Here is a 26,423-nt window from a genome sequence, read left to right as displayed (position 1 = left end):
CGGGTACGTGAAACCAGTCGCCGCCATCCGTTGTCTGGAGGACATAGGATCTGAGCTGAGTCCGGAGGCCCACGTTCCTGCCTCACAGTGAGACTTTGGCCAAGCTCCTCCTCTCCCCAGGCCTCAGGGAGGGTTGTGCTTAGTGTTTTCTTACATGAAAGTATTACATCCTGGGGCGCCTGGGTGGCTCAGTCGGTCGAGCGTCCGACTTCAGCTCATGATCTCGCGGTTCATGGGTTTGAGCCCCGCGTCGGGCTCTGTGCTCACAGCTCAGAGCCTGGAGTCTGCTTTGGATTCTGTATCTACCCCTCTCTCTGCCCCACCCCCGCTCGTGCGCGTCTCTCTCTCTCTCAAAAATAATCAACATTAAAAAAATGTTTAAGAAAAAAAGTATTAAATCCTTTTAACCACAAGGCGCCTGGCCTCAAGTCGCCTCCAACAACCCTAGGAGGGAATGCGCCATCAGTGTCTGCATTCATAATCGGGCTTAGAGAGATCAGGTAGCGTGCCTGCTGCTACAAGGTCAGAACAAGTCCGACTGCACAACACTCTTCCCCGCGACCCAAACCACCAGCGGCTGTGAAACAGACTCGGCTGGCTTGGCCTGATTGACCTGCTCTGTCAGGTCATCTGCGGGAGCCTCACACCTGTCTGCCTTTGCCCCGCCCCTAAGCTGTCCTTCCTGGAAAGCAGCCGCGGCCTGGAGAGGTAGGGGCTCTGCAGGGTTTACTAATCCATCTGCCGACAAATATTTGCTAAGGCCTGCTGAGTGCCCGGCTCTGAACACGTGTGCCTCAGCGAAGGGCGCTGGCGGGGGGTGCGTTTCACCCCGAGCTGAATGGGGGCGTGAAGGGGACGAGCCGAGTGACTCACATGGCAGTCTTGGTCTGGTCGACTTGATACGTGATCAGCACGATGTGGGCGATCTCTCCGAGGAGCCCCGGCAGGCCGAAGGTGTAGTACACGCCACCGGTGTCGTGGATCCCCAGCACGTGGTTAAAATACATCTAGAACAAGCATCACATAAGCAGAGGTACGTGCAGGACTGGGACTCTCCACCCGGGGTTTTCCGCAGATCCTTGGCCTCCAGGGCCACCCAAAGGGGGTAGGCATTGGGGCTCCCCTACGGAAGCACGTCTCGGACCTGCAGGTGCCCGGGCATCACGCGGGGAGCTTGTTAGACCGCAGAGGTAGATACGGTGAGCCTGGGGCCCGAGATTCTGCATTTCTAACAAAGTTGCGGGTGATGCCAAGGCTACGGGCCCACTGACCAGCCTCTGGGAAGCAAGGGTCTAGCGCAGGCCTGATGACCCTGTGTTGTGAAAAGTCCGTCCTGCGTGTCGTAGCACGTTTAGCAGCATCCCTGGGCTCTCCCTCTAGATGCCAGGAGCATCCCCGCACAGTGTGTCAACCAAAAAATGTCCGCACATACTGTCAAGCGTCCCTGGAGGGGACGATGGTGGGTGACTGAGACCCACTGGTCTAGTCCAAACTTAACTGCCACCCCAAAGACAGCATGGCTAATGAGAAGAAAAGAATGTGACCACCCCTCCAGACTTATCCTCACCGCTCCTTCCCCTCTGCCGCTGAAGCCTTCCAGGGGGCCATGAGCCAACATACGTGGATGCAAATGCAAATTAGACAGGCCAGTTCCCTCCTGAGGATCCCCTTTGCCGTCAGAATAAAAACCCAGACTCCTCAACCTGCCCAGGGGATATACCTGAGTATCTCTCGTCTCTCAAGACTGTGGTGCCACCACACTCCCAGGTGAGCTCAATGCTTTGGTGTCTCTTCTCACCATTGAGCCTTTGAACACACTGTGCCTTCTGTCTGGAATACGTTGCCCCTCGCTTTGCCTGGCTAATATCAGTCATCTGTCAACATGTGGCTGAGACACCCTCTGCTCCAGGAGGCATTTCCTGATCCGTCCCAGGCTGGCTTAGATGGGCTTCGCAGCAGCTGCCACGTGGTTGTGTGTTCATTTGTCCATTTCCCTCACTACCCTACAGCCCGGGAAGCAGGATCAATGTGAAAACATACATGCTGAATGAATGAATGAATGAACAAACAAACGAACGAACGAAGGAGTGAATCATCTCTGAATCATTCCCCCAGTGACAGAGTCAAGGAAACAGGCACAGAGGAAGCAATGGACACCCAGCCTGATGAGAACTCGTTACGCAGTTTTTGGCTGTATGCTCCTCCTCTCAGAATCGGGCCTCAGAGCAGAAGAGCTACAAGACATTTATTCCAGTTCCAAAGGTGAAGAGCAGACTACTCACGGCTGGTCAGATCAAATTGTCGGTACATTTTCCCCTATCTTGGATTGAAACTGCCTCCCGGAATATCCACTGTTCATCCAAGTTCAGCTTCTTAAAAATCTACTCCTTTTTCTCCTCCCAAGCCTTCAAACCCATGAAGGGTTGTTGCTCCTAAATATTTCTCTTAGAAGCGTATTAGAACAAAGTGGCTATTATGGGGTATTCGGGCATTATTAGTAACTGCTGAGTATGGAAGGAAGAAAAGTCCATCTGCTTAGAAGAACTAAACAATCAGAAGTGGACATGGCCTGGATTGGCCCAGCGTCCCTCTTCTGGCTGCTGCCCTCCCCCCCTCATTCATGTGGCTCATGGGCAGCGGCCATGTATGTATGTTATGCTCCAGCCCCCTCTACACCCCAGCCCAAGATAAGCACGCTGTCCAAGCTAAACCAAGGAGTCCCTTCTCCAGAACACTTGGGTATAGGGCTGAGAGATTCTATCTGGCTGCTTTCCTGAAGAGCAAGACTACATTCCACTATGTGGGTAGAAGAAGAGGGGGAAGGAAGTCTACAGAGTGAGGTTAGAGCGGATATTCAGGAGAAGCAAAGAAAGAAGAAGAGCTGGGACTTCTTGGGCTCCTTACAACACTCCTGTCCCTGGTGTCAGCCATTCTTGGGTTCCCAGCAGCATATTCTAATATTCCCCCCCATGCCTGAGCAAACTTGAGTGCATTCTGTTAGTTGCTCCCCAGATCCTAACAAATGTACCATCCCACCTGGGTGGGTATCGCACCCAAGCTTTGAAGCCAGCCTGAGAAGGTGCCAGTGCCTGCCTAATGCAGCCCATGGCACTGCATGGCCCCACCATGCTCCCGGGGCCCTGCTGGCCTAAGGCACATCAGGGTGTTGGTTGCCCAGTTCTTACCGGCAGGCACAGGGCTCCTCCGGTGGAGATCAGTCCAGCCGTAAGGCCCAGCACCATGGCAAGCCAAGGAGAGCTGATCAGATAACACGAGGCACCCACAGCCACACCTCCGGCCAGTACCGCATTGTGGATATGATTCTGCAAAGAAACAGCTCGTGGGCGAGTGAAGCGAGGCACAGAGAGGACAACATCTCGCCCAGGGTTGCTTGGTAAGCTGGTAGCAAGCAACACCGTAATATCTTCCCTGCTTCACACCCCCTCCTCTCCATTGAGAGTCCATGACCTTCAGCAATTGTCTTAATCTTACTCCACTTCTCAGGCTCAGGGGGCAGGCAACCCGACTGGGAGGCACTGAACTTCAAAGCGCATCCCAGTCACCCTCGCGCTTGTTAGTGATGTGTCTCTGGCCACCTAAGCACTCGTGCTTCAGCTTTTCCGCCAGAAGAATGGAGTTTTAGCAGTACCTACTTAATACGGTTACGGTAAGATTAAGTGAGTTACCACATGTACAGCTCTGAGCCCAGGGCCTAGCTAGCAGGGACCGTGAGTAAAGGCTCAAGAAATATAACCCATCATTATTGCTTTTACTATTTTTATCATTATTATTGGCTATTTAGTGATTCTGCCACTCTGTACCACTGGACCTAACGTCAGTAAGCTCGCCCTTGTGGGGCGCCTGGGTGGCTCAGTTAAGCATCCGACTCTCGATTTCGGCTCAGGTCATGACCTTACGGTTCACGAGTACGAATCCCATGTTGGGCTCCACGCTGCTGGTGTGGAGCCTGCTAGGGATTCTCTCTTTCCCTCTCTGTCCCCCACGCACGCACTCTCTCTCTCTCTAAATATATAAATAAATAAAAAAAAATAAGCTAGCCCTTGTTCCTGAGTCACATTTCGGATATGTCCTTTGTTCCTCTAGAACAGGGGGCGGTTCTTGCTACTTCCCTCTGCTCCCCTCCACTCAAACCAGGTCTTGGGAGATCTGGGCCCTGGGACCAACTTCTGGCTTCTCTGACCTTCTGGCCACACTTGCCTCCCTAGATGTCCCCCCCCTTGTCTGAGCCTAGACTCCCTGTCACCATGGGGCTCCCCCAGAAGGACACTCATGCCTCTTAGTGTTTAACCTGTCATGGATGGCCACATTCTGTCCACTCCAGGCCTTGCTGTCTCTCTAGACTTTTTCCCATGTCCCCTGGCTGGTTGGGGACATACCTGATCTTCATGGGAAACCGTGTCTTTAGCTTTGTCTTTAGCTCTACCTTTTCACACGTCTCTTCCCCCCACCCCCCAAACTCACACACACAGACTCCCTGGCCACATTGGTAATAGCCAGTGATGTTTGCCATGGAGCACTTTATGAGCATGTTCTTGTAAGTCCCTCTTCACATATGAGCCAGTGTAGCTCCAAAGGTTTAAGTGGCTTAGCCAAGATCACATGGCTAAAGTAACATACTCCTTTACCTCTGATTCTATTCATTCCATTCTAGAAATTTCTTAGGGGAAGGGGAGAGACTGACTGATTCTATTCTAGCTCTTCTCTGCTGACTCTTCCTCATGGTGGCTGGCTTTAGTAACTAGCAGAAACAGGTTTCAAACTTAGGTCTGTTTGATGTCAACACTGATAGATTTAATCACTCCCTGAAGACAGCCTTTGATCATTTCACGGTCTCTACACTGTAGTTCCCATTTTGATAAGCCAGTGCCCTTCCCCGATGCTCCGATGCTCCGTGACACTGCAGATAAGACTCTGTCACCCAGTGGGGCTAGCTCTGGGACAGGAAGCATGAAGATGTCTTCAGCCTGCAAGACCCAAGTGCTCCCCAAGGGACAGCCCCCTCCTCACCATGTTGATCTTCCCTTGGGGGTGAGCCAAGGACGACACCGAGATGGCTGTCACCGCGCTGACCGCAAGAGCATAGTAGGTGTTGAACATGGCATTCTTCCTTTCGTTTGGAGAGTCCAGCAGCAGAGCAGAGTTGAAACTCGGCCAGAATATCCATAAGAAGAGGGTTCCTGGGGGCCAGAAAGGGTCACTTCCCAGAACCAGCACTCCTACTCCAAAGCCTGAGCCTGCGGGCGCTTCCTGGAGTGGGCAAGTCTCAGCCTGGTCACTTTCTAGCTATGTGACTTTGGGCAAGTCATGTCTCCTCTGAATTCTCAGGTTGATAGGGCTCAACAAACACACTTTACAGGCAAAAAACCTAAGGCCCAGAGAGTTGAGATCACCAACCCCCAGGCCTCCTGAGTGTGACCTGTGACGGCCCAATGCTTATTTTGAGAACGTAATGTGCCAATTTCATTTGGCCTCATAGCTGGCTGTTGGGTCACCTGCTGCGCAGCTCACTGCCTGATTTCCTCCCAGCCTCTCCTGGGAGTCAGGGTTCAGCATTTCCGCTGCAGCTTTGCAGGATACACCAGTATGACCGTCCTCTTCCCCTCCCTGTCCCTCTCTCCACTGCTGGCCTCCGCTTTCTCCACTAATCCACCTCCCTCCCTTAACTTGAGGACAAAAGGATTGGGCAAACTGATTTAAACTCAAGTACATGAGTCTTCCCTCTCCTCTGGATATTAATGAAGGGCGTTGCCCTAGAAGGGATTGTGAACCCATTCAACACCACTCAGGGAAATGAGTCATCATGGAGGGGCTCCGAGGACCCTGAGTGGGTTGGTAAAGGAGAGAGAGATTTTTCCCCAGAGCCATCTGGGAACCTCTGGCTCACTCCAGGGGTGAGACCCCCACCCACCCCCCCACACCCCACCCCACCCCACCTTGTCCTCACCCAGCATGCCAAACAAACTGGAGCTCTTTGCTGTCTGATCTTTCTCCATCACTCTCTCATGCAGAGGCCTCCGGAACCTCCAGGCCACCATCAGCCCAAAATAGGCTGCAAACACGTGGATGTGCATCATGTTGACGTGGTTGTCCTTCTGCAACAAAGGCAGTGAATGCCCACAGCCTCCGCCCATGGGCCCATCCCCGGGAGACGGTTCTGAGCTTCACCTTAGAGGTGTGACTTGGGAGTCATGAGACCAGCGTTTGGCGCTTAGCCAGGCCAGCAGTTCCCCTCTCAGAGGAGACCTGGGAGTAACCATGTACTTATTCCAGGGAAATTGCTGGTTGGCCTCATCAGTAGCTCTTACATGCTTTGGGCTGGGATCCACTTAGGTGAGGCAAAAAGCCACATGGACATGCGCCCCCACTGCTTCCTACTTTGGGCAGAATTGATGGAGAGGTGAGCAATATAAATTTTGCAGCATAAAGCGGCCAGACTTTATAATGCTGAACTAAAAGTCTTTAGTAAATGCTAGACATACGCTAAGTTTGCTTTATGAACATCCAAGTTAGTCATCCTGAATAACTCACTTAGTGCACCACTCGTAAGTCCTGTCAACTGTGCCTTCAAAGAAATATCCAGAACTGGCAGAGTTTTTACCACCATGCCTCACTGGCCCCACCTTGATTTAAGCCCCACCATCACCGCTACCCCAAACTATTGCAATAATCACCGTCCCCCTACTGACTCCTCTCCACATGGCAGCCAGAGCGACCCTGTGAACATCTCAGTCAGTGCATGGCCATCTCTGTTCAGAATCTTCCAACGGTTCCTGTCTCGCTCCATGTCCACGTCCACGTTCTTGCTCTGACCTATAGAACCCTCTGTGACTTGCTCACTCCCTAACCTCCCCGGCTTCACCTCCCGCTCCACTCCTGACACACTCTCACTCTTTCTCAAACCCACAGATATGCTCCCGTGTCAGTCCCACTTCACACTGGCTTTTCCAATGCCTGGAATGGCAGGTGAAAGGAGTGAGCCGCCATGGGGGTGCATTGTCCGCAGACAATTTAAAACAATAATAAAAGCAATTAAAAGCCTGTCTTTTTATTATCACCACGTGCCAACAATTCTAAACAGCGTGGGCAATAAAATACTCCTGGAAGAGGCAGGCCACTCCCACCGCCCTGCCCTTGACCTGCCCTTATACGCAGACACCCACGTGGCTTGTACACTTGCTGCCTTCATGTCTCTACTCAATTTTTTTTTTTTTTTACTCAGGGAAGCTTTCCCTGGCCACCTTGTTAACATTTTATCCCTCTTTCAACTCTTCGTATCTCCTTTCCCATTTTATTTTTTCTCTGTAATACTTAACGCTCTCTAACACGCGATACCGTTTGCCTATTTGATGGTTTATTGGCAGCCTTTCCCTCTGGAATGGAAGGTCCCCAACAGTTGCATTGCCTAAAAGACGCCCGGTACATAATAGACATGGAATACACATGTGAAACGAACGAGTGAACGGGAAGGATACCTTCACACATTTCACTTACACAAGAAAACGAAAGTCTGTGATAGTCCCTTGTAAAAACTGTGTGAGGTCCCCCAGGAATCCAGGAACCACAAGTGGGGATTGTTGGCGTGGAATACTGTACCCATTTCTCGAGTTGCCTCCACTGAAACAGCTCTGGTTGCTGCCTCTGGTTTCCTCCTGAGTCTTTCCACTCAAGAACCCAGGCTGAACTGAAGTTCCGAGGTGAAGCGGCCACCTCTCAAAATCAGTACTAAATCCCCCTGTGCACCATCGCAACTAGCGATTCAAAGCCGCAGAGAAGAGAGGAGAGGAGATGGCTTTGAATAACTGCGGCCTTTTAAAACAATCATCACGAGGACCCTGGCAAAGCAGGCACAGGTTTACAAAGAACGGCACACAACGCGCGTTGCAGCTCTGGGAATTTACCCCTTCTCTTGACTAGCCACGTGTTTACTCTGTGACCGCCTACGCTGGCTGCAGCTGATTGGCCCAGAGTAGACATGTGGCCGCGGGAGCCAATCAGATTCTATCTTACTGGACCATAGACCTGGGACTAGCTGAGAGCAAAGAGAGCTGCTTCCTGTAGGATCTGGGCCTTAGAGGCGCATGAACAAGAGCGGTAGGAGAGGTACGTGGTCTCCACCAAAGAGAAAGCTGATGTGCACAGAAGTTGGATGTACAGGGAGGAACCGAACCCAGAGATGGAGAGCGTGAACTGCCTGGGGTCTTAAAGACTCCTCAGATCCAGTTCCAGTCCTGAGACTGGCTGCCACCCCTTGCCCTTGGTGGTCCTTATGTTAAATTCCCTTCGTTTTGTGTAAAAAAGCTCCAGTGCAATTTTCTTCCTTGAAAGTAAGGGGTGGGAATTAATCCTTGTAGTAAGCAGAGAGAAGCGGCAGAAAATGGAAGTATGCCTGGGTGAATCCCTGAGCCCATAGTGATCTAAATAAATAAACAAACAAGCGAATAAATAAAAGCATGAATGGGGAAGAAGAGAAAGTTCTTTCTTACAGCAGAACAGTAACTAATGAACGTGGAAGGGAAGATGGAATCAGAAAAAACAATATGGGGCGGGGGGGGGGGGGGGGGACGCCTGGCTGGCTCAGTTGGTAGAGTATGTGATTCTTGATCTTGGGGTTATAAGTATGAGCCCCACCTTGGGGTTTAGAGATTAGAGATCTCTAAATAGAGATTATTTAAGTAATACATAATTTAAGTAAACAGATTACTTAAAAATAAAGTCTTTTAAAAAAAAGAAAAAAAATACTGGCAATCATCGTAGTACTGTTTCAGGCAAAAAAAAAAAAAAATCAACATGCTAACATCAATGTGTGAAAAACATGATAAGAAACAGGATATTATCTTCCCACAAGATGTTTATTAATTATAAAGGGGAAAACAGTAACTTTGCAGTGGAAGAGCCCGGCAGACATCATCTTAACAGGTGATCAGAGTTAACATCCTCAGCAATGGGACAAATTGACAGCATGTGTCTCTTGATTCTTTGCACTGAGTAGGACATAACATCACTTCCGTGTAATTTCTGCCAAAAATGCATATTCTTCAACTAATCATGAGGAAACACTACACAAAGCCACATTCGACAAAATAACTGGCTTAGGTGCAGTATTGGTGATATAGTGGTGAACATAGCTGCCTTCCAAAATAAATGGCTTATAACCTCGAAATATGTCCAGTTCTTGAGAGATAAAGACTGAGAAGCTGTTCCAGATCAAAGAAGTTTAAGGAGACATGAGAAATGAATGGAAAGTGTGATCATGGGCCAAAAAGAAAAAAATATAGTATTTATATATTTTAACTTTATGTATATAAACTTTTCAAACTTTATATATAATATTATATATATTTATATATATTTATATATTTATATTTATATAAACTAAACTTTATATATATTTTATATATATGTAAAACTTTATATATATATAAACTAAATATATGTATTTATATTTATATAAACTTTAAACTTTATATATATGTAAACTTTATACATATATATTTATATTTTTTAAACTTTGCTGTAACAGGATGTTATTGGGAAAATTGGTGAAATTTGAATAAGATAATATTGTGTTAATGTAAAGTTCCAAAGTTTGTTAATTGAACAACCGTTATGTAATAGAATGCCCTTATTTATTTATTTATTTATTTATTTATTTATTTTAAATTATTTATTTATTTATTTTTGAGACAGAGAGAGACAGAGCATGAACGGGGGAAGGGCAGAGAGAGAGGAAGACACAGAATCGGAAGCAGGCTCCAGGCTCCGAGCCATCAGCCCAGAGCCCGATGCGGGGCTCTGGGCTCACGGACCGCGAGATCGTGGCCCGAGCTGAAGTTGGACGCTTAACCGACTGAGCCACCCAGGCGCCCCTAGAATGCCCTTATTTATAGGAAATATACACTGAAGTAGGGGTTAAAATGAAGTCCTATAGACAGATGGGGAGAACCAAAAATTAATAAATGGTAAGAACTTCCTATCTAAATTTCCAATCTAAACTGTTCCTTCTCCCTCCCCAAATGTCTCCAGCTCCCTTGAAAAGACCTGCCAGCGGACGCTATGCTCCTTGCTGATTATCTACCTGCCTCTTGGTCGCTGAGGATTTCAGCACCTGCCTTACAGTCTTTCTCTCCATCACTCCCCCAGGTCATCATCTTGGTCCATCCAACTCCCTCTATCTTCCTTGCTCCTTTTTCTTCTAATATCTTTCTCCTGCATTACACTTCCGTCACCCACATCCCCTGTCAAACCTTAGACCTGTCATCACCAGCAACTGTACCACCTCTGGTTAAAGCCATTAGGTTGCTATGTTTAAACGTTTAGCATAGACCACACTTTGGACCCCCGTCTGGGCTTGTACATTTTTTTAATCCCAGAAAACCCACCAAATGGAGGTGGTATTCCGCACCCCCCACACCTCCTGACCCCTCCTCCCCGAAATCCCCTCCTCGCAGCGCTGTTACTCACAAGGAAGTACTTCCTTTGGATCATCCTCATGACATCAAAGGCTGTCACCTCCACCAGTGCCATCAGCACCAGCTGCACCAGGTTGGTCTTGCCTAGAACGGCACCCGCTGAAATGAGCACGGACATGGCGCTCATGGTGGCCAGCTTAATACTGGGGGCGAGAGAGAGAGAGATGACTGAAAAGAATGCTCTCATTCATGCATTCACTTATTCCCTCGTTCAACCAGCCTGGTGCTGTTTAAGAAGCTGAGGACGCAATAGGAGAACAAGAAGACAAGATTCCACCCACACGGGGACTGATGATGCCCCATCTAGGGTCTCCTTGGGCTCCTTCCCCCATCAGGGGGGCATCAATATCTGGGAAATTGATCCACACATACTCATCCCTGCTGAGGACACTCCGATTCACGGTGTAGGAATTTCTTGCAGGAATGTCATCGGGAGTTACAGGGGCTGACTGTTCCCTCAGGGCCCCCTTCTGGGGTCTGACAACTGGGGCGCTGCTCCCCCAGCTTCTCTTCTGCCTTCATCTCGCAAAGATGCTCAATAGAGGGCGCTCTTCACCTGTTGGCCTGCCTGTCATTCAAGCACCCGCCACCCTCTCCTTGGTAGTGGAGCCTGGGTTTAGACGTAGGACAAGCCTGGCTTCCAGTCCCAGCTTTTCCACTTGAGCAGCTCTTTAATCTCACTGAGCCTGTTCCTTCCTCTGTAAAATACGACCGATGATGATATTTATCTCATGGTAGTGCTGTGGGGATTAGAAGGAAAATTTGTGCATGTGTGTCTAGCACCGCGATTGGCACAAAGGACTAACTCGGGAGTAGAAGCCTGCATTGTTGGCACTATTGCTGATTCCTTCCTTGCCCTGACAAATGAGCAAGCTCAGTGTGGGGATTCAAGAGGAGAAAACAACTTGTTTTCAAGGTACTTATGATCCAGCTGAGGACATGGGGCTGACACTGTGAGTCTGTCCACTAAGACTATCCATGATATCATGTGGCTGGGGGGGTGGCTCACTGGAGGGAGAGAGCAGTGTGGACTGGGTTCATCATGGAGGGCTTCCGGGGGGAGGCGGCACTAAGCAAAACAATCCATGGTGGTTAAACCAACCCACCCTCCTCTGGGCACCTTGCTCAGAGACTCCCTCCGCTCCCTAATGCTACCACCAACCACCGTCAGTACAAAAGAACATAATTTGTCAAGCATTATGTATAACAGCCTTGCGACTACACCCCCTCGTTTAAATTTTAATCTTCTGGCGCACCTGGATGGCTCAGTCAGGTAAGCGTCCAATTTTTTATTTCAACTCAGGTCATGATCTGTGCTGGCAGTGCGGAGCCTACTTGGGATTCTCTCTCTCCCTCTCTCTGCCCCTCCCCTACTCGCTCGCTCTCAAATAAACCTTTAAAATAAATAAGTAAATAAGTTTTAATCTTCTAAGTGGCCTTCGGTAAACAATGCTAGGGTACCAGTCAGTACCTTCACATTACAGAACAGGACACTGAGACTAGAAGAGGTGACTCTTTGGGCCACAAAGCTAGTTAACAACAAAAGTTGAGGCTCAAACCCAGCTGGCCTGGATCCAAAGCCTGTGCTCTGAAGTCTGGACGCAGCCTCCTCGGCATTTGCTGCCAACATAGTGTCTTGCTTAAGGCTCAAGGACTTCAGAGGGAAGATCAGGAGAGGACCAAGGGCCTGGGAAGGAGTCTCACAGGGATCGGGAATTATTTAGAACCAGAGTTACTCAAAGTTTCACCACGACTGGCCGTGTCATGTCTTTTGGGTGAGCACTCATTTAACTGGCAAGGGCCTGATTCAAGAGGACATGTGCCAGTGGTGGGATTCCAGACCCCAGGAGCCAGTTGGCACTGGGGAGGTGTCGAGACTGGGAAGTGTAGTGTTTAGGAGTGCTGTCTCCAGTCCAGCCAGCTTAGGTTGGAATCCTGGCTGTGTGACCTTGGGCAAATCACTGAACCACTCTGTGCTTCTGTGTCCTCGCCTATAAGGTGGAGGCAAGGCCTATGAGGCTATGCTAAGGGTAAACTGAGTTGATATATTTCAAGCACAATAAGAGGGTTGGTTATCGCCACTATCTTCTGGGGAGGCCTCCTGAACCTTTCAAAATACAGCATTAAAAATATCACAACTTTCAGGGTTCTTTTTATTTTCATTTTGTTCCGGTAACCATTTACTAAGTCTTCACTACGTGAGGAAAACAAAGGACAAAGCTGAGTGGGACAGGCCCCTGCCCTGAAGGGACTGGTCATCGGTGACTCAAAGCAACTCAGTGCCAAGTCAGGCTGCACAGCGCAGGGGAGGCCGAGGGGGAAGGGGAGGGCGCTGTACCGGAGGCAAGCCTGGCCCCGTCCCCTGCACCAGCCCAGCCCCTGGAAAGGTCGGGAAGAAGCTCTCTGTTCCAATCTGGGAAGCCAGTCTGGGGGGGGGGGGGGCGGGGGGGGGCGTCACAGCTGGGAGGATCCAAGCAGTCAGAGGCGGGGCAGGGGAGTTCACTCAGGCTGCAAAGGGCCTCTTCTTGTCTTCCTGGATTGAGTCAAGAACAAGTTGGTCCCTGTGGGCGGGGGACCTTAGAAGGAGCAGCCCAGAGATGCCTGGACAGTAGGTGCAGGAGGCTGAAGGTTTGTGTGACCTTAAGCCAAGGCAGCAGCAACGCCAGACCAGGGCCACCGCTGTCAGAGCTCCTCAGGAGAGTGCCCTTTGCCTCTTCCCAGGTGTTTCTTGGGGGGATGGGGCGGGGACAGAATGAATCCCCGTGGGGATTAGCCTAAAACTTGTTAGAAGAAAAAAATGTGGAGGTTTTCATCAGGGTCAGTAGAGAACCGACCGGGCTCTGTATGTTTCATGTTCTGACCACCCTGGAGTGTGTGGGAAGGGCTGCATACGGATAAAGGCTAAAGCCATTTTCCACCGCTTAACCGTGTGACCCTTGGTAAGTGCCTTATGCTCTCGGAGCCTGGACACCAGTTAGCCCGCTGCTGGAAGGGTTAAACGAAGCCATGTTTGTGCACTGCCTGGTACAGTGTTTGGCTCACGGGGAGATGTTCAACAGCTCAGAGATGTGCTCAGAGATGCAGGGCTTCAGAGGAGAGGATGGAGTGGTCTGGAGAGCTGACAGGTCCCCCAAGATGGGATTTACCATCATCATCTGGGCAGGACAGAGATTCAGAGGTGGAGAAAACCAAAAACCAATTTTCAAGGTAAATTCTACCTAGTTTCTCCTGTCATGGGCTAACGGCTTTTTTAATTTTAAAAAATTTTTTGTCTTTTTTTTGGCGGGGGGCTCGGCCCCATGCCCAACGTGGACCTTGAACTCATGCCGCCGAGATGAAGGTTTGCATGCTCTACGGACTGCTCCTTCCTATTCAGTAATCATCGCATTCCCCATGTAACCATTATTCTGACTCCTAGCAACATGGGTCATTTTGCTACTTCTAAGAGTTTCATATAAACACAGCCAAATGGATCAACCTGAATTGAAAGGCGTGGCTATTTCTTGCTCACCAACATTTGAGGACTAGCAATACTTTTTTATTTTCAAGAGACTGTGATAGTTCTTTTTTTTTTTTTTTCTGCAATCTCTATTCATTTTTCTTCGAACCCATGCTGCTCGTGTAACTTTACAAAATCACAGTCAATAATAAAGAAAGGACTTGGGGAGGGCTGTAGATCTGAGCCCGGGGTTGTCAGAGAAAATACAGGATTCCCAGTTCAATTTGAATTTTTTTTTTAATTTTTTTTTAACGTTTATTTATTTTTGAGACAGAGAGAGACAGAGCATGAACGGGGGAGGGGCAGAGAGAGAGGGAGACACAGAATCGGAAGCAGGCTCCAGGCTCTGAGCCATCAGCCCAGAGCCCGACGCGGGGCTCGAACTCACGGACCGTGAGATCGTGACCTGAGCCGAAGTCGGACGCTCAACCGATTGAGCCACCCGGGCGCCCCCAATTTGAATTTTAGATAAAGAGTGGATAATTTGTGAGGGTATATCCCAATATCGCATGGCTTCAAGGGGACATCCCAGCTATTCTAGAACCAGCCCTCTTGGGCCCCATACCTCAAGGATCCCCAAAACGATCCAGCCACTGTCTGGTTACCTGGACAGTTTGATGACCACCTTCTTAGGGGAGAGCTGCTCCAGGAACCCATCCAGTAGGACTGCCCACTGCACCACCAGGGCCAGCAAGAAGAGGTTGAAGGCCACGCTGCTCCAGCCGTATCTCCGCAAAGACGAGTTGATGAAGCCAAAGCCAAGGGCCACCATGATGGTAACATCCTGCAGGACTGCCCAGGAGCAGATATGGAGAAGGAGAAAGGGAGGCAGACGAGATGGAAAGTTGTATGAAATTGGAATTTACAGAACTTACAGAATTAGAATGTACCTACATTCCACGTGAATTTGCGGGGTGGCAGCTGGAAGGGATCATTAAGGATCATTGGGCAAGTTGCTTTGCCTCTTTGAGCCTCAGTCTTCTCATCTGAATCATGGGGAAAATACATAGCAGGCAGGGCTGAGGCAAAGATTCGATGAGCTAATGCTGGGTAGGCACAAAGGCAGGGCCTGGCCCATAGTAAGTGCTCAGTAAATGTAGCAATTATTATTACTCAACTCGATGGAATGAACATGTGTAAAACATCTGGATCGATGCTTGGCACACAGTTGACATTCAATGAAGGTAATTACCGCTGCTGTGGAGGATCAGATTCAACCTCCTGATCATGTACGTGAGAAAATAAGGCCACATGGGGCACCTGGGTGGCTCAGTTGGTTAAGCATCTGACTTTGGCTCAGGTCATGATCTCACGGTTCATGGGTTCCAGCCCTGCATTGGGCTCTGACAGCTCATCCGCTGACAGCTCAGAGCCTGGAATCTGCTTCGGATTCTGTGTTTCCCCTTCTCTCTCTGCCGCTCCCCCAGTTGTGCTCTGTGTCTCTTTCTCTCTCTCTCAAAAATAAATAAACATTAAAAAAAATTTTTTTAAAAAGAAAGAAAATAAGGCCACAGAAGTCAGTGACTTGGCCCAGAAAAGAGGGGGCAGAAGCAGGTCCCGAAGTTCTGTTGATAAGAACCAGATTATCCTTGCAGAAAACAGCTCTCTCCCTTTGTCCCTTGCTGGGAGGGACCCAGGGTTCGGGCAGAAAGCACCAGGGCCTTCTGAGAGACCCTCACCTTTTTCCAGCCTTGGACCCTGCTCAAGGGCTGCTGTGGCAGGTGAGCGCCAGAGACTTGCCTAATGGCAGGGAGGGGTCCAGCAAAAGGAAAAGGGTGGACCCTTGTATTTACTTCCAAGCTTGAAAAATGGTTCGCAGCTTGACAAACATGGGTTCAAATCAGGGTTCTAGCAGTTTCCAGCTGTGCGGCTTAAGGTAGTTGTGTGATGTCTCTGAACTTTAGTAGCAGCCTACATGTATTAAGTGTTTCCCATACGGCAACACTCTTTTATTTACTTTATTTTTCTAAGTAATCTCTCTGCCCAACGCGGGGCTCGAACTCATGACCCTGAGATCAAGAATCCCATGCTCTCCGGACTGAGCCAGCCAGGATTTTAATCACCTCACACAGACCATCTCACTTATTTCGTACAGCCACCTTCCTAGGCGGGTGCTGTTCTTATCACCATGTCACAGATGTGAAGGCTGAGCCACAGAGGACTGAAGTAACTCACCCCAGCTGGTACAGCCAGATTTAAACCTAGATGGTCTGCCCCGAAGCCTGTGCCTTCACCCACCACACTATCTGCTCTCAGTTTTCTCACCTGCTCAATGGGAAAAACGATCACACCCTTCGTCGGGTCCCCAGAGTCTGATGCTATAACAGCCCACCATCACTCAGGACAGAGAGACTGATCAACAAACACCGACTATTTCACATGTATAAATACCCAGGGAGAGAACTTGCAAGAATTTTTCCCCCGATGAATATTATCCTCTGGTTTGGGGAGAGTTTTACTTTTCTTTTTTTCCTTTTCTTTTTCTGTGTTTAAATTTTCTACAACCAGCACTTAGCCAGTGAACAAAAGCAAACAAAACAACACGCACACACACACACACGCACCAAAGAAAGCACAGCCTTCAAGTTTAGACACTTCTGTTTGGTCCCAGTTCTGTCATTCCCCATTAGGTTAAACTGTATTAAAATTGCCAACATTTGGCCATTTTTGACCTATAAAAATGGCATTTTATTTATTTATTTTTTTTAATTTTTTTTAACGTTTATTTATTTTTGAGACAGAGAGAGACAGAGCATGAACGGGGGAGGGTCAGAGAGAGGGAGACACAGAATCTGAAACAGGCTCCAGGCTCTGAGCGGTCAGCACAGAGCCCAATGCAGGGCTCGAACTCATGGACCTCAAGATCGTGACCTGAGCCGAAGTCGGCCGCTTAACCGACTGAGCCACCCAGGAGCCCCAAAAAATGGCATTTTATATATGCTTCAACCTCATAGCTGTGTGCCCTCGGAGGTGCCGTACCTTCCTCGTCAGCTAAATAAGGGCAATTATACCCACCCCCGAGGGGACGGGAGAGCTGAAGGAAGTGATATTTTGTTCAAGTGCTTGGCACTCCGTAAGTGGTGACGATTCACCAGCACCGCCGTCATTCTCTTCACCGTCACGGTTACCAGAACCCGCCTGTTCTCCGCGGGCCTCGAGCCTTGGCCATGATGACAACGAGGAGGCATTCGTTTCCAGAACTCTCCAAAGTCTCAGAAAGCCCCTTCGAGTTACATTTAAACCCACTTTCATTGAGAAATGCGTAGACCTAGGGTCGTACGCATCAAACTTGGGTGGGTGTTAACGTGTCCCCAAACAATCTGATCACACCAGGATGTTGGAGACCCCTGGGGACCCCAAAGGGTCTGGGAACTTGGGGAGTAGGTGAGAAAGGGCATTGATTCAACTTTTTGCCCCTTCTCCCCTGACATGGGGGGAGAGAAAGGTGCAGGCAACATTTCAGTCTCCTGTTGACACCCTCTTGGGAATGGAGGTGACAGGGCACATGTTGTACAGGGCGTTCCTCTTGGGAGCGCTCAAATTCCTTCAGGACCCAAGCAGGAAACTGTATGGATGAAAGGGCCTGTGGCCAACTAGAGATCGGACACCCCGCTTTCAGCATTCAAATTCAATCTTGTCTTAAAGACTGCTGTTAAGCCCAACCCGTGTGCCATTTAGCAGCAACTCTAAATGCATAGGGTCCAGACTTACTGAAGATTCCATGAGTCGGGAGACCCTTTCATTTTCCTCCCGTTGTATAGAAGCAGACCAGAGAGAGCCTGTGACCTCCTCAAGGCCACAGAGCATGCTGGCAGCAGAACCGAACTCTGACCCCCAGGTATGGTGCTCTTTAACCGGGCTGGGCTGTTTCTTGCTCTTGTCCGCCCCCACCTCACTAAGGGACCTCAGGCAAGGTCCTTGTCCTCTTTTGGGCCTCAATTTCTCTCTCTGTAAACATGTAGATGTTGGACTTGGTACTCTCTAAGGCCCTTATAACTCTGGCATATTCTTTTTTTTTTTTAATATTTAATGTTTATTTATTTTTGAGAGACAGAGAGAGAGAGAGAGAGAGAGAGAGAGAGAGAGAGAGCATGAGTGGGGGAGGGGCAGAGCGAGAGAGGGACACAAGAACCCGAAGCAAGCTCCAGGCTCTGAGCTGTCAACACAGAGCCCGACGAGGGGCTCGAACCCACGAGCCGTGAGATCACGACCTGAGCCGAAGTCGGACGCTTAACCGACTGAGCCACCCAGGCGCCCCAACTCTGGCATATTCTGAGGAGAGGATCAATGGGTGGGGAGAGGAGGGTGACCGGGATAGGGCAGAGGCAGGGGCCCTAAGGAGGAGGAAGTCAGAGGATCTCGGGTGGGGGGGCTTTATCAGGCACAGCTACCATCCCCACCGCTGCCCGGTGTAGGAGCTCGGGGCCTTCCTCCCCAAGGCCCCACACTGTCCCTAAGGGAGGAGCTGTACTCCACCCAGCGGGATAAAGTTAGGGTGGCAGTTTCTGGGAGCTGTCGACAGAGCCCATTCACCCTAAATGAATCAGTCCATGACGTTAGAATTCAGGCCTTTCCGCTCCCTGCACTCTCCTGCTTCTTCTCCTGGTCTCCCAGGCCCCTCTCTGATTCTTCCTAGGTCTCATTATCCGGACCCCCACTTCAGGGCCAGGTCCCAGCTCAGAGCATCCCCAGTGGTGCCAGCCTCCACCTCTCAGAGCCTGCGCTGCACCCCACGTCGGCTGCTGGGCTGATAGGCTAATGGCCTCTAAGGTGTTCAGGGGTGATAAGGAGTGGATGTGCGACAGGGGCCCCCGTACTGGGCCCCAGAGGGGAATTTTACAGTCTAAGACAGGCCTCCGGAGAATTTTATGAAAGCCCCATGGCTTGCAGAAAGGGTCTAGCCTGAGAGGCCAGTGTTGAGATGAGGCACTTGTTACCAGCATTGTAACAGCAACCACGTATGTGGTGCGCCCCCCTCCCCCAGGCCCCCTTCTAAGTGCCTGACAGCTTTAACCGACAGCAACTTCGCCCAGTACGTCCTATTTGCTACCCACATTTTACATATAGGGAAAGGGAGGCACAGAGAGGTGCTGTAACTAGCCCAGGTCACACAGCTAGCAAACGGTGAGCAATCTGAATCTGGGCCATCTGGGTTTAACCACCACACATCGTGCCTCTCCGTATAGCACACATAGTATAATGGTGAAGAGTATGGACTGAGTCAGGTTGTCAGGGTCCACAGGCTGCCTCTACCTCTGTGTCCCAGCTGCCTAATCTGTAAAATGGGTGTGAAACAATGGTGCCTGCTCAGAGGATTGTCACGAACATTTTCGCCGGTTCGCGCAAATCACGTATCCTGTGCCTACCACTCATTAGCTGTGTGACTTTGGGCAAGACTCTTCCCCCCGCTCCTCTGGCCTGGCTGCCCCTGTGATCCTAGCTCTGTGTTCCCACCCGCCTTTGCTCCTTCCTCTGGCCTGCAGGCACTCCAGCACCAAGAGCTCTGAAGCCAGACCCAGCTTCTGTCCCTTAGGAGGCTCAACTTCCGCACTATTCTCCCCACTGCTGACTGGGAAGATCTCGGCAGCCCCAGACTGGGACCACCCATAGTGCCCCATGCTGATTTCTGCTCCCCAATAGCCTCTACTCCCACCCTACCTTCACCCCTACAGCATTCTGGGAATAGAAAAAGAGATTTCCCAATCAAAGGGGACAGCCAAGGCTAAGATATGGGACGTTCTAGGATTTGGGGGTACCATATTTGTATGTCAGTGGGAAAGCCCCTCATGTCTTTTAGTAGCTCTCCTCCTTTTGGGGAGTAAGGGGGGAGTTGGGTAGTATCCACAGTGCAGGGCCCAGGATGTTCCCCCAGTCTGGCAGTCCTGGAAGAGGCTCTGTGTATAGATCATTACGGTAATGGGTTCCAATGAAGGAATCATGCCTTCCAGTATAGGCCCCTCCCCCCTGGGTTGGGCCTTGTGATTTGCTTCGGCCAATGAGACATGAGTAAACACGATACGAGCAGAGGTTTGAAAAGCACCCACCCATTGGGGCTTACCCTCTTTTGCAGCAGTAACTATTCCGCTACCATGTGAAGAAGTCTGGGCTAGGGTGATGGAGCCACATCACATTCACTACCAGCCAGCATCACCCGCCAAACATGTGAATGAGGCCGTCCCACCCCAGTCAAACCTCCAGGCTGCACATGCACGAGGGAGCCTAGGAAACCGACAGAAGAACCACCCGGCTGGGCCCCACCCGTATCGCTGAACCACTTAATCACAATCGGGAACAAATTGAATGGCCATTAACAAATCAAAATGGCCATTTGAAGTCACTACGTTTGGGGGCGGTCTGTTATGCAGCAATGGATAGCTGATACACTCTGCTTCCCCTAAGCATCTCAGAGGCGCCTCAACCCCAAGCCTAGAGTGAATATATCATTGTTCATTTCAAGAACCTGCTTCTCACCTCAGGAATTGGCACGTCCATATACCCAACCACACGTCTAAAGCCATCCTGAGCTCCTTTCACTTTCACCGGGTACAGCTCATTTGATCTCCTAGCTATCTCTTGAATGTTGGGACTCTTTGCTTCTCCCTCATGGTCCCTGCCCATTTGGTCTCATCGCCGGCCGTGTGGACGGTGGTCGCCAACGTAGGGAACGCACACCTCAGAAGATGCTCCAGAAGATCCACAGGGGCTCCCGGAGGAACATATTAGCCCTTCCAGTTTTGTTTGTTTTTATAAAAGTATAAGGAACTGGGGCGCCTGGGTGGCTCAGTCGGTTAAGTGTCCGACTTCGGCTCAGGTCATGATCTCACAGTTCATGAGTTCGAGCCCCATGTCGGGCTCTGTGCTGACAGCCAGAGCCTGGAGCCTGCTTCGGACTCTGTGTCCCCCTCTCTCTCTGTCCCTCCCCCACTCATGCTTGGTCAATCTCTCTCTCTCTCTCTCTCTCTCTCTCTCTCTCTCTCAAGAATAAGTAAACATTAAAAAATGGTATTTCAAAAATAGAAGAAATTAAGTCTATTAATAATAAAAGCAAATACGTTTAATCAGTCTTTATATGGGAAAGTGCTATTGTCTTGTGATAGCAATGAAGCAGAGAGACGGTGAATAATTTGCCCAAGGTCTCACAGCTAAGGAGAGGCAGAGGCAGGGTTTGAATCTGTCTGGCTCCAACGTTTGTCAAACTTTTCACATGCATAAGAGTCACTTTGAGGGCTTGCTTGGGAAAATTCAGGTTGCTGGGCCCTACCCCGAACATTTCTGATGGATAGGTATGGACTGGGCTTGGGAATCTGCATTTCTAACAAATTCCTGAGGTGCCCGTGGCTGAGGTGGCTGCTCTGGGGACCACACTTTGAGAACCACTGATCTAGGCGCCTCTTCCTCCAAAGGCCCTGGGTGAAGTTTGCATTTCTGAGAGTATTTAAGATCCACGTTACCCCAGGAGCCTCCTCTGCCTGTTCGGGATGTCAGACAGCTTCTAGTCTCCTAGCTTTGGAAGGTGGCCTGAGGGGAGTATTGGGCCACAGGGAAGAGGGGACATCTGTTTCTCTGTATTCATCGTTGCAACGGATGGCAGGATTTTGTTTTGTTTTTGTTTTAAATTTGATTATGGATTATGGAAAAGTTTAAGCATATGCAAGAGCAAAGAGTCACTTGATGAATGTCATGTGCCCATTCCCAGTTTTGATGACTGTCACACGGGGCCAATCTTATTTTATTATCCTTTTCCACTGTTTTCTTTTTCTTTCTTTCTTTTCTTTTTTTTTTTTTTTTTTTTTTTTTTTTTTTTTTTTTTTTTTTTGGCATAAAGCAAGCCCCAGACATTGCCTCATTTCAGTATATCTCTCTAGCAGATAGGGCCTTTAAAAAAAAACCCAGCGTGCTGCTCTCAGACTTAACAAAACTAACAACAATTCCTGGGTATTGTACAGGATTCTTGCTGATTGTCTCAAAAATGTCTTTTTGGAATTGGCAGGTTTGAATAACATTGTTGTTCCCCTGGACTGGATTAGATTAAGTGAGTTGACAGATTAGGTTACCCAGTTCTAGTTCAACTAACCTTCACGGAACGGACACCTGCCTAAAACCACCGAATGAAGGCAAAACCGTAATGGCAGCCAAGTGTATGAAAAAAAAAAGGGCAAAGAGTTGTGCAAACTCTTTACTGGTCACAAAGTTAAAAAGAAGTCAGTCTAATTAGATCTGACAGGAAGTCAACCAAGAGAATTTGAAATTATCAAGAAGACTCTAGGAATGGATTTACATTCTTTCTCGGTAATGGGAACAATGGGCCTTGCCTCGAGATTGACTGGTCCTGGTACCCTCACAACCCGTAATTTGAAAATATTATGTATTTCATTTGACCTCTTTCAAATTTTCTAATTTGTGTGTGTGTATTATTATAATGTATAAAAGATATTAATGTAGCAGTACTTTGCCTGTAACATGTAAATATGGTGCATGTCGCCATAACCTGAACCCAAACTCGTCCTATTAGGTCAGCAGCATGAGGGTCAAACTCCAGACTCAATCCAGTCGGTCTACCATGTCCTACCCCCATCTTGGTGCTCCAATGTTGCAATGTTAAGCCTTCACCTGGTCCACTCCAATGAGTACACACACAATGGCTCTTGCTGTCCTCTCACTCTGGATGATGATCCATTTTCACATGGTTGGCTCCTACTGAGCCTCCAAGCCCTGGCTGGGCAGTCACTTCCTTCCAGAAGCCTTCCCTGACACTGTCCACTCCCTTGCCCAGGTTATGGGCTCTTCTCTGTGCTTCTATGGAAAGTGAGTGTCTGAGGACACTTTATGCTAGCAGCACAGCACGAGGCTGAAGAACATGGACCCTGGAGCCACTCTAGAGAGTTTAAATACTGGCTCCTATACCCAATGGTTATACGACAAGTGACTCAACCTCGTTGTAAAATGGGGCAGTGAAGCCTAATGGTTAAGTGCGTGGAAACTAAAACCAGGCTGTGTAAATTTAAATTTGCTATGCTGTCGCCCCTGAGTGACCTCTCGTCAACATCTATGTGCCTAATTTCCTTGTATGAAAAACAGAGATCATAATCATACCTACCTCATGGGGTTGTTGTGAGGGTTCAACATAAAGCATTTAAATAGTGCCTGGTACATAGTGGGAGTTCAAGAAATATAAGCTCTGATTGGCATGTGTCTAAATCCCACATTTAGGGATATGATAACAGGGTTGAATGAATGAATGCATGCATGCATTGAATTACACTGTATTGGATTGAAAAGAATTAAGGTAAACTGAAATGAATTTAAATTGTGCCTAGGCCTTGCTTGTTAGGTACAACAAGTCTAGGGCCCCTCCCTAGGCAGCCCCTGAAGTGTAGATGCTTCCCTCCCCCCACCTACCTCCCTGCCTGCCCCCTCCTGCCCCCCCCCCCCCCCATCTCTTTGTCCCACTCCTGCTGCTGAGGCCCCGGGATGCCTTACCTTTGCTTTAACTAACTAGCCAGTTCACATCTCTTAGGAAGAAGCAGGCACTCAACCAGACTCCAGGTTCAGCTTTGTCTCAGGGAGGTCACTCAAGGAGGCCCATCCATTATCATAGATAAGATATCGTCCCCCTGAGATCACTTGAAACTCATCTCAATTTTTTTTAAAAAAAGCAAAAAGCCAGGGGGCACCTGGCTGACTCAGTTAAGCGTCTGACTTCGGGTCAGGTCATGATCTCACAGTTTGTGAGTTCGAGCCCCGCATTGGGCTCGCTGCTGTCAGTGCGGAGCCCCTTAGGATCTTCTGCCCCCTCGCTCTCTGCCCCTCCCCTGCTCATGCTCTCTCTCTCAAAAATAAATACAACATTTAAAAAATAATAATAATTTTTAAAAAATTAAAAAAGCAAAAGCGACACCCCCGTCTCGTTGACAGTTGTCCTCGTCACAGTCTGTGACTATTTTTAGCTGCATGTAGAATAACGACCATTCTACACTCCTCTTCAGCCATACCTTATGGCTCTGGGTTTGCAGACAGAATGTAGACTTCCGGCCAATAAGTGAGGAGAAGGCTGGGGGTGGAGGAGGGGCAACAGACCAAAGCCCCGGAAAGGCGGGTGGCACAGAAATGAACAAGAGAGACCCCCAAACAGGAAACAAAAACTAAAAGCCGAACAGCGTGAAATTCCTTGCTGTTAAGGAGACAGGGGAGGAGGGGACAGAGAAGCAGAGACTTACGAAGACCATTTGGCAAAGGGAATTCTGTAAATACAGACTAGGAGACCCCCGGACTGCCCTGACACATCCAGGAAGGCTTCATCAAGAGGGGGTGTCCACGCTGGTCCTAAAGGAGAGCCTACGTTGTTGGCTGGGTCTTTGCACAACCCACGGAAGAAGGTGTGGGAACCTATTTACTCAACGACTTTGTGGAAAGGAACCTCTAGGCCCCCGGAGGATCACGGACCTCCTCTTCCCTTGTCCCTGCTACTTGCCTCTGTGACCACCTCCCCTCTGGACACTCACCTCGATAGGTCTCCATGAGCTTCTTCGGATCCTGTGAGGAAGTGTCATAGGAGGTGAAAAAGAAGAAGATGACAATGAGAGCCACCTCCAGCACGAGGGTCCACAGGGGCAGGAAGCACTGCATGGATGGTGGGTACTTAGAGCCCATTCTGGGTCCGGCACTTACACCAGCTCCAGGCATCAGCCGTCTGCCCTCGTCCCCCCCCAAGGGAGTCATAGGGGAGACACCCGCCAACAGCCTTATCTCAGGCTGCAAGCCTGGCTCTGCTGGCCTGTCTATGGAGTTAACACAGGAGCAGAGGGACTAGGACAGGGAGGGGGAAGAAATGCACTTATTCCAACATGAACTCATTCATTCGCTATTTATTTATTCATTCCACAAGTAGTTGCTGCGCTCCTACTCTACGGCAGGCACTGTGCTCAGTTTAGAAGACGCCATTCATGGGGCGCCTGGGTGGCTCAGTCGGTTGGGCGTCTGACTTCGGCTCAGGTCATGATCTCGCGGTCCGTGAGTTCGAGCCCCGCGTTGGGTTCTGTGCTGACAGCTCAGAGCCGGGAGCCTGCATCGGATTCTGTGTCTGCCCCTCCTCTGCTCCTGCCCCGTCTCTCACAAATAAATAAATGTTAAAAAAAAAAAAAAAAGAGGGCATTCATTCACTCAGCACCCAAACATAAGAACCCTCCTTTGCTCGTTACTTCAGTTTCCCTCACCAGACAGGTAGAGAACGGGTCAACACTCCTCTTTTATAGATGGGGAAACTAAGGCTCAGAGGGGGATTTGGATTCACAAAATTTCTCTTTAATACCTTACCACCTCAGAAAGGGCACCCAGTGAGTGCTTCACAAGGACGTATTGAACAAGAAGGAATGAATGAATGAATGAATGAATGAATGGAAGCAAAGCACAATACTAAGCCCTGAGGACAATACAGACAGGGCCCAAGGGGAACTAACTTCTCAGAGTTACACAGTTGAAATTATTTATATTTGAATCTGTATTTAAATCTACTTGTTTGTAAATCTTTTAAGGGGTAGATGGGGGAATAAAAAGGAGACTTGGGTCCAGCTCTAGTAAAAACCTGGCAGGGTCCTGCCCCAGCCCTAGGCTGTGGTTGTCTCCAGCCCTACTCACCTCCTCACAGAGCAACCCAGGATCCCGCCTGGGGCATGAGTGGTTGTAGCTCATTGGAGGCAGGCCACCAGCCTCAGCACCCCTGTCCCACAGCCTTCGACAGTCCCTTGAAATGGGATTTAGAGCGCCTGGGATCCAGTTCTGACCCTGCAGCTAATTTGGTAGGCTCACATCCCTGTGGCTAGCAGAAGGTCGGACGTATAACAAGCATAAAGAAAGAGAGGGAGGGAGGCAGGGAGGGAGGGAGGGATTGAAGTTTTCTTGCTTTCGACACTGGCCCCAGCCACTGGCCACTGAGTATAGACTGAATTTGTGAGGCCTCAGATAATAAAACTAGACTAGGAGTTGCAGGGAGGCACATTTGGGCCCAACATGAATGGATCCTGTATTGACCATTACAGCTGTCCAGTGAAACAGGCTGCTCATGAGGTAGTAAACACCCTGTCACTAGAGGAATGTAAACAGAAGCTGACGGTTATTTGGCAGTGAGGTCTCAGAAGTGACTCATATGTGATTTGCAGGGGATTTGAATCACCCAGTAGAATCTTGTCATTTTGTTTTTCGATGCATAGACTCACACCCAGAAGGCCATACCCAAGGTCGTACAGGCAGTGGAAATCAGTTCATTCTTGCTCAGTGCGGCTTATTTGTAGAAGAAAAAAATCAAAAATAAGCTGAATGTCTAATAGTAAGGGACAGGTAAATAAACTACGGGCCACACATCTTGCCAGTAAAGCCGTGGTTCTGAACATATGTGGAAACGTCGAGAAGAATTGCTTTTAAGGTGTATCAAAAGTGAC

At 49.2% G+C, this 26,423-nt stretch overlaps 1 protein-coding gene across 3 annotated transcripts in view; it reads right to left on the bottom strand.

Moving 5' to 3' along the window:
• The window catches only part of LOC132673703 (RH-like protein), a 37,291-nt gene extending 12,544 nt beyond the window's left edge, over window positions 1–24,747 (bottom strand). The window contains exons 1-7 of one of the 3 annotated variants that reach the window (XM_078452182.1): window positions 24,492–24,745; window positions 14,595–14,781; window positions 10,483–10,633; window positions 5,966–6,113; window positions 5,029–5,198; window positions 3,186–3,323; window positions 874–1,007 (exon numbers count right to left, since the gene is read on the bottom strand). In XM_078452182.1, coding sequence (XP_078308308.1) covers window positions 874–1,007; window positions 3,186–3,323; window positions 5,029–5,198; window positions 5,966–6,113; window positions 10,483–10,633; window positions 14,595–14,781; window positions 24,492–24,708 — 1,145 coding nt within the window. In that variant the 5' untranslated portion in view covers window positions 24,709–24,745. Of the gene's footprint in view, window positions 1–873; window positions 1,008–1,595; window positions 2,004–3,185; window positions 3,324–5,028; window positions 5,199–5,965; window positions 6,114–10,482; window positions 10,634–14,594; window positions 14,782–24,491 lie in introns of those variants that run through there. The other 2 variants (XM_078452183.2, XM_078452184.2) reach the window with 2 other exon arrangements.
• Window positions 24,748–26,423: the final 1,676 nt, after the last annotated feature.

The sequence above is a fragment of the Panthera onca genome, chromosome C1, assembly GCF_046562875.1.
Source record: "Panthera onca isolate mPanOnc1 chromosome C1, mPanOnc1 haplotype 2, whole genome shotgun sequence".
Taxonomy (NCBI): domain Eukaryota; kingdom Metazoa; phylum Chordata; class Mammalia; order Carnivora; family Felidae; genus Panthera; species Panthera onca.
Note: the sequence above shows the minus strand (reverse complement) of the source record. Positions and strands in the feature narration are given on the sequence as shown.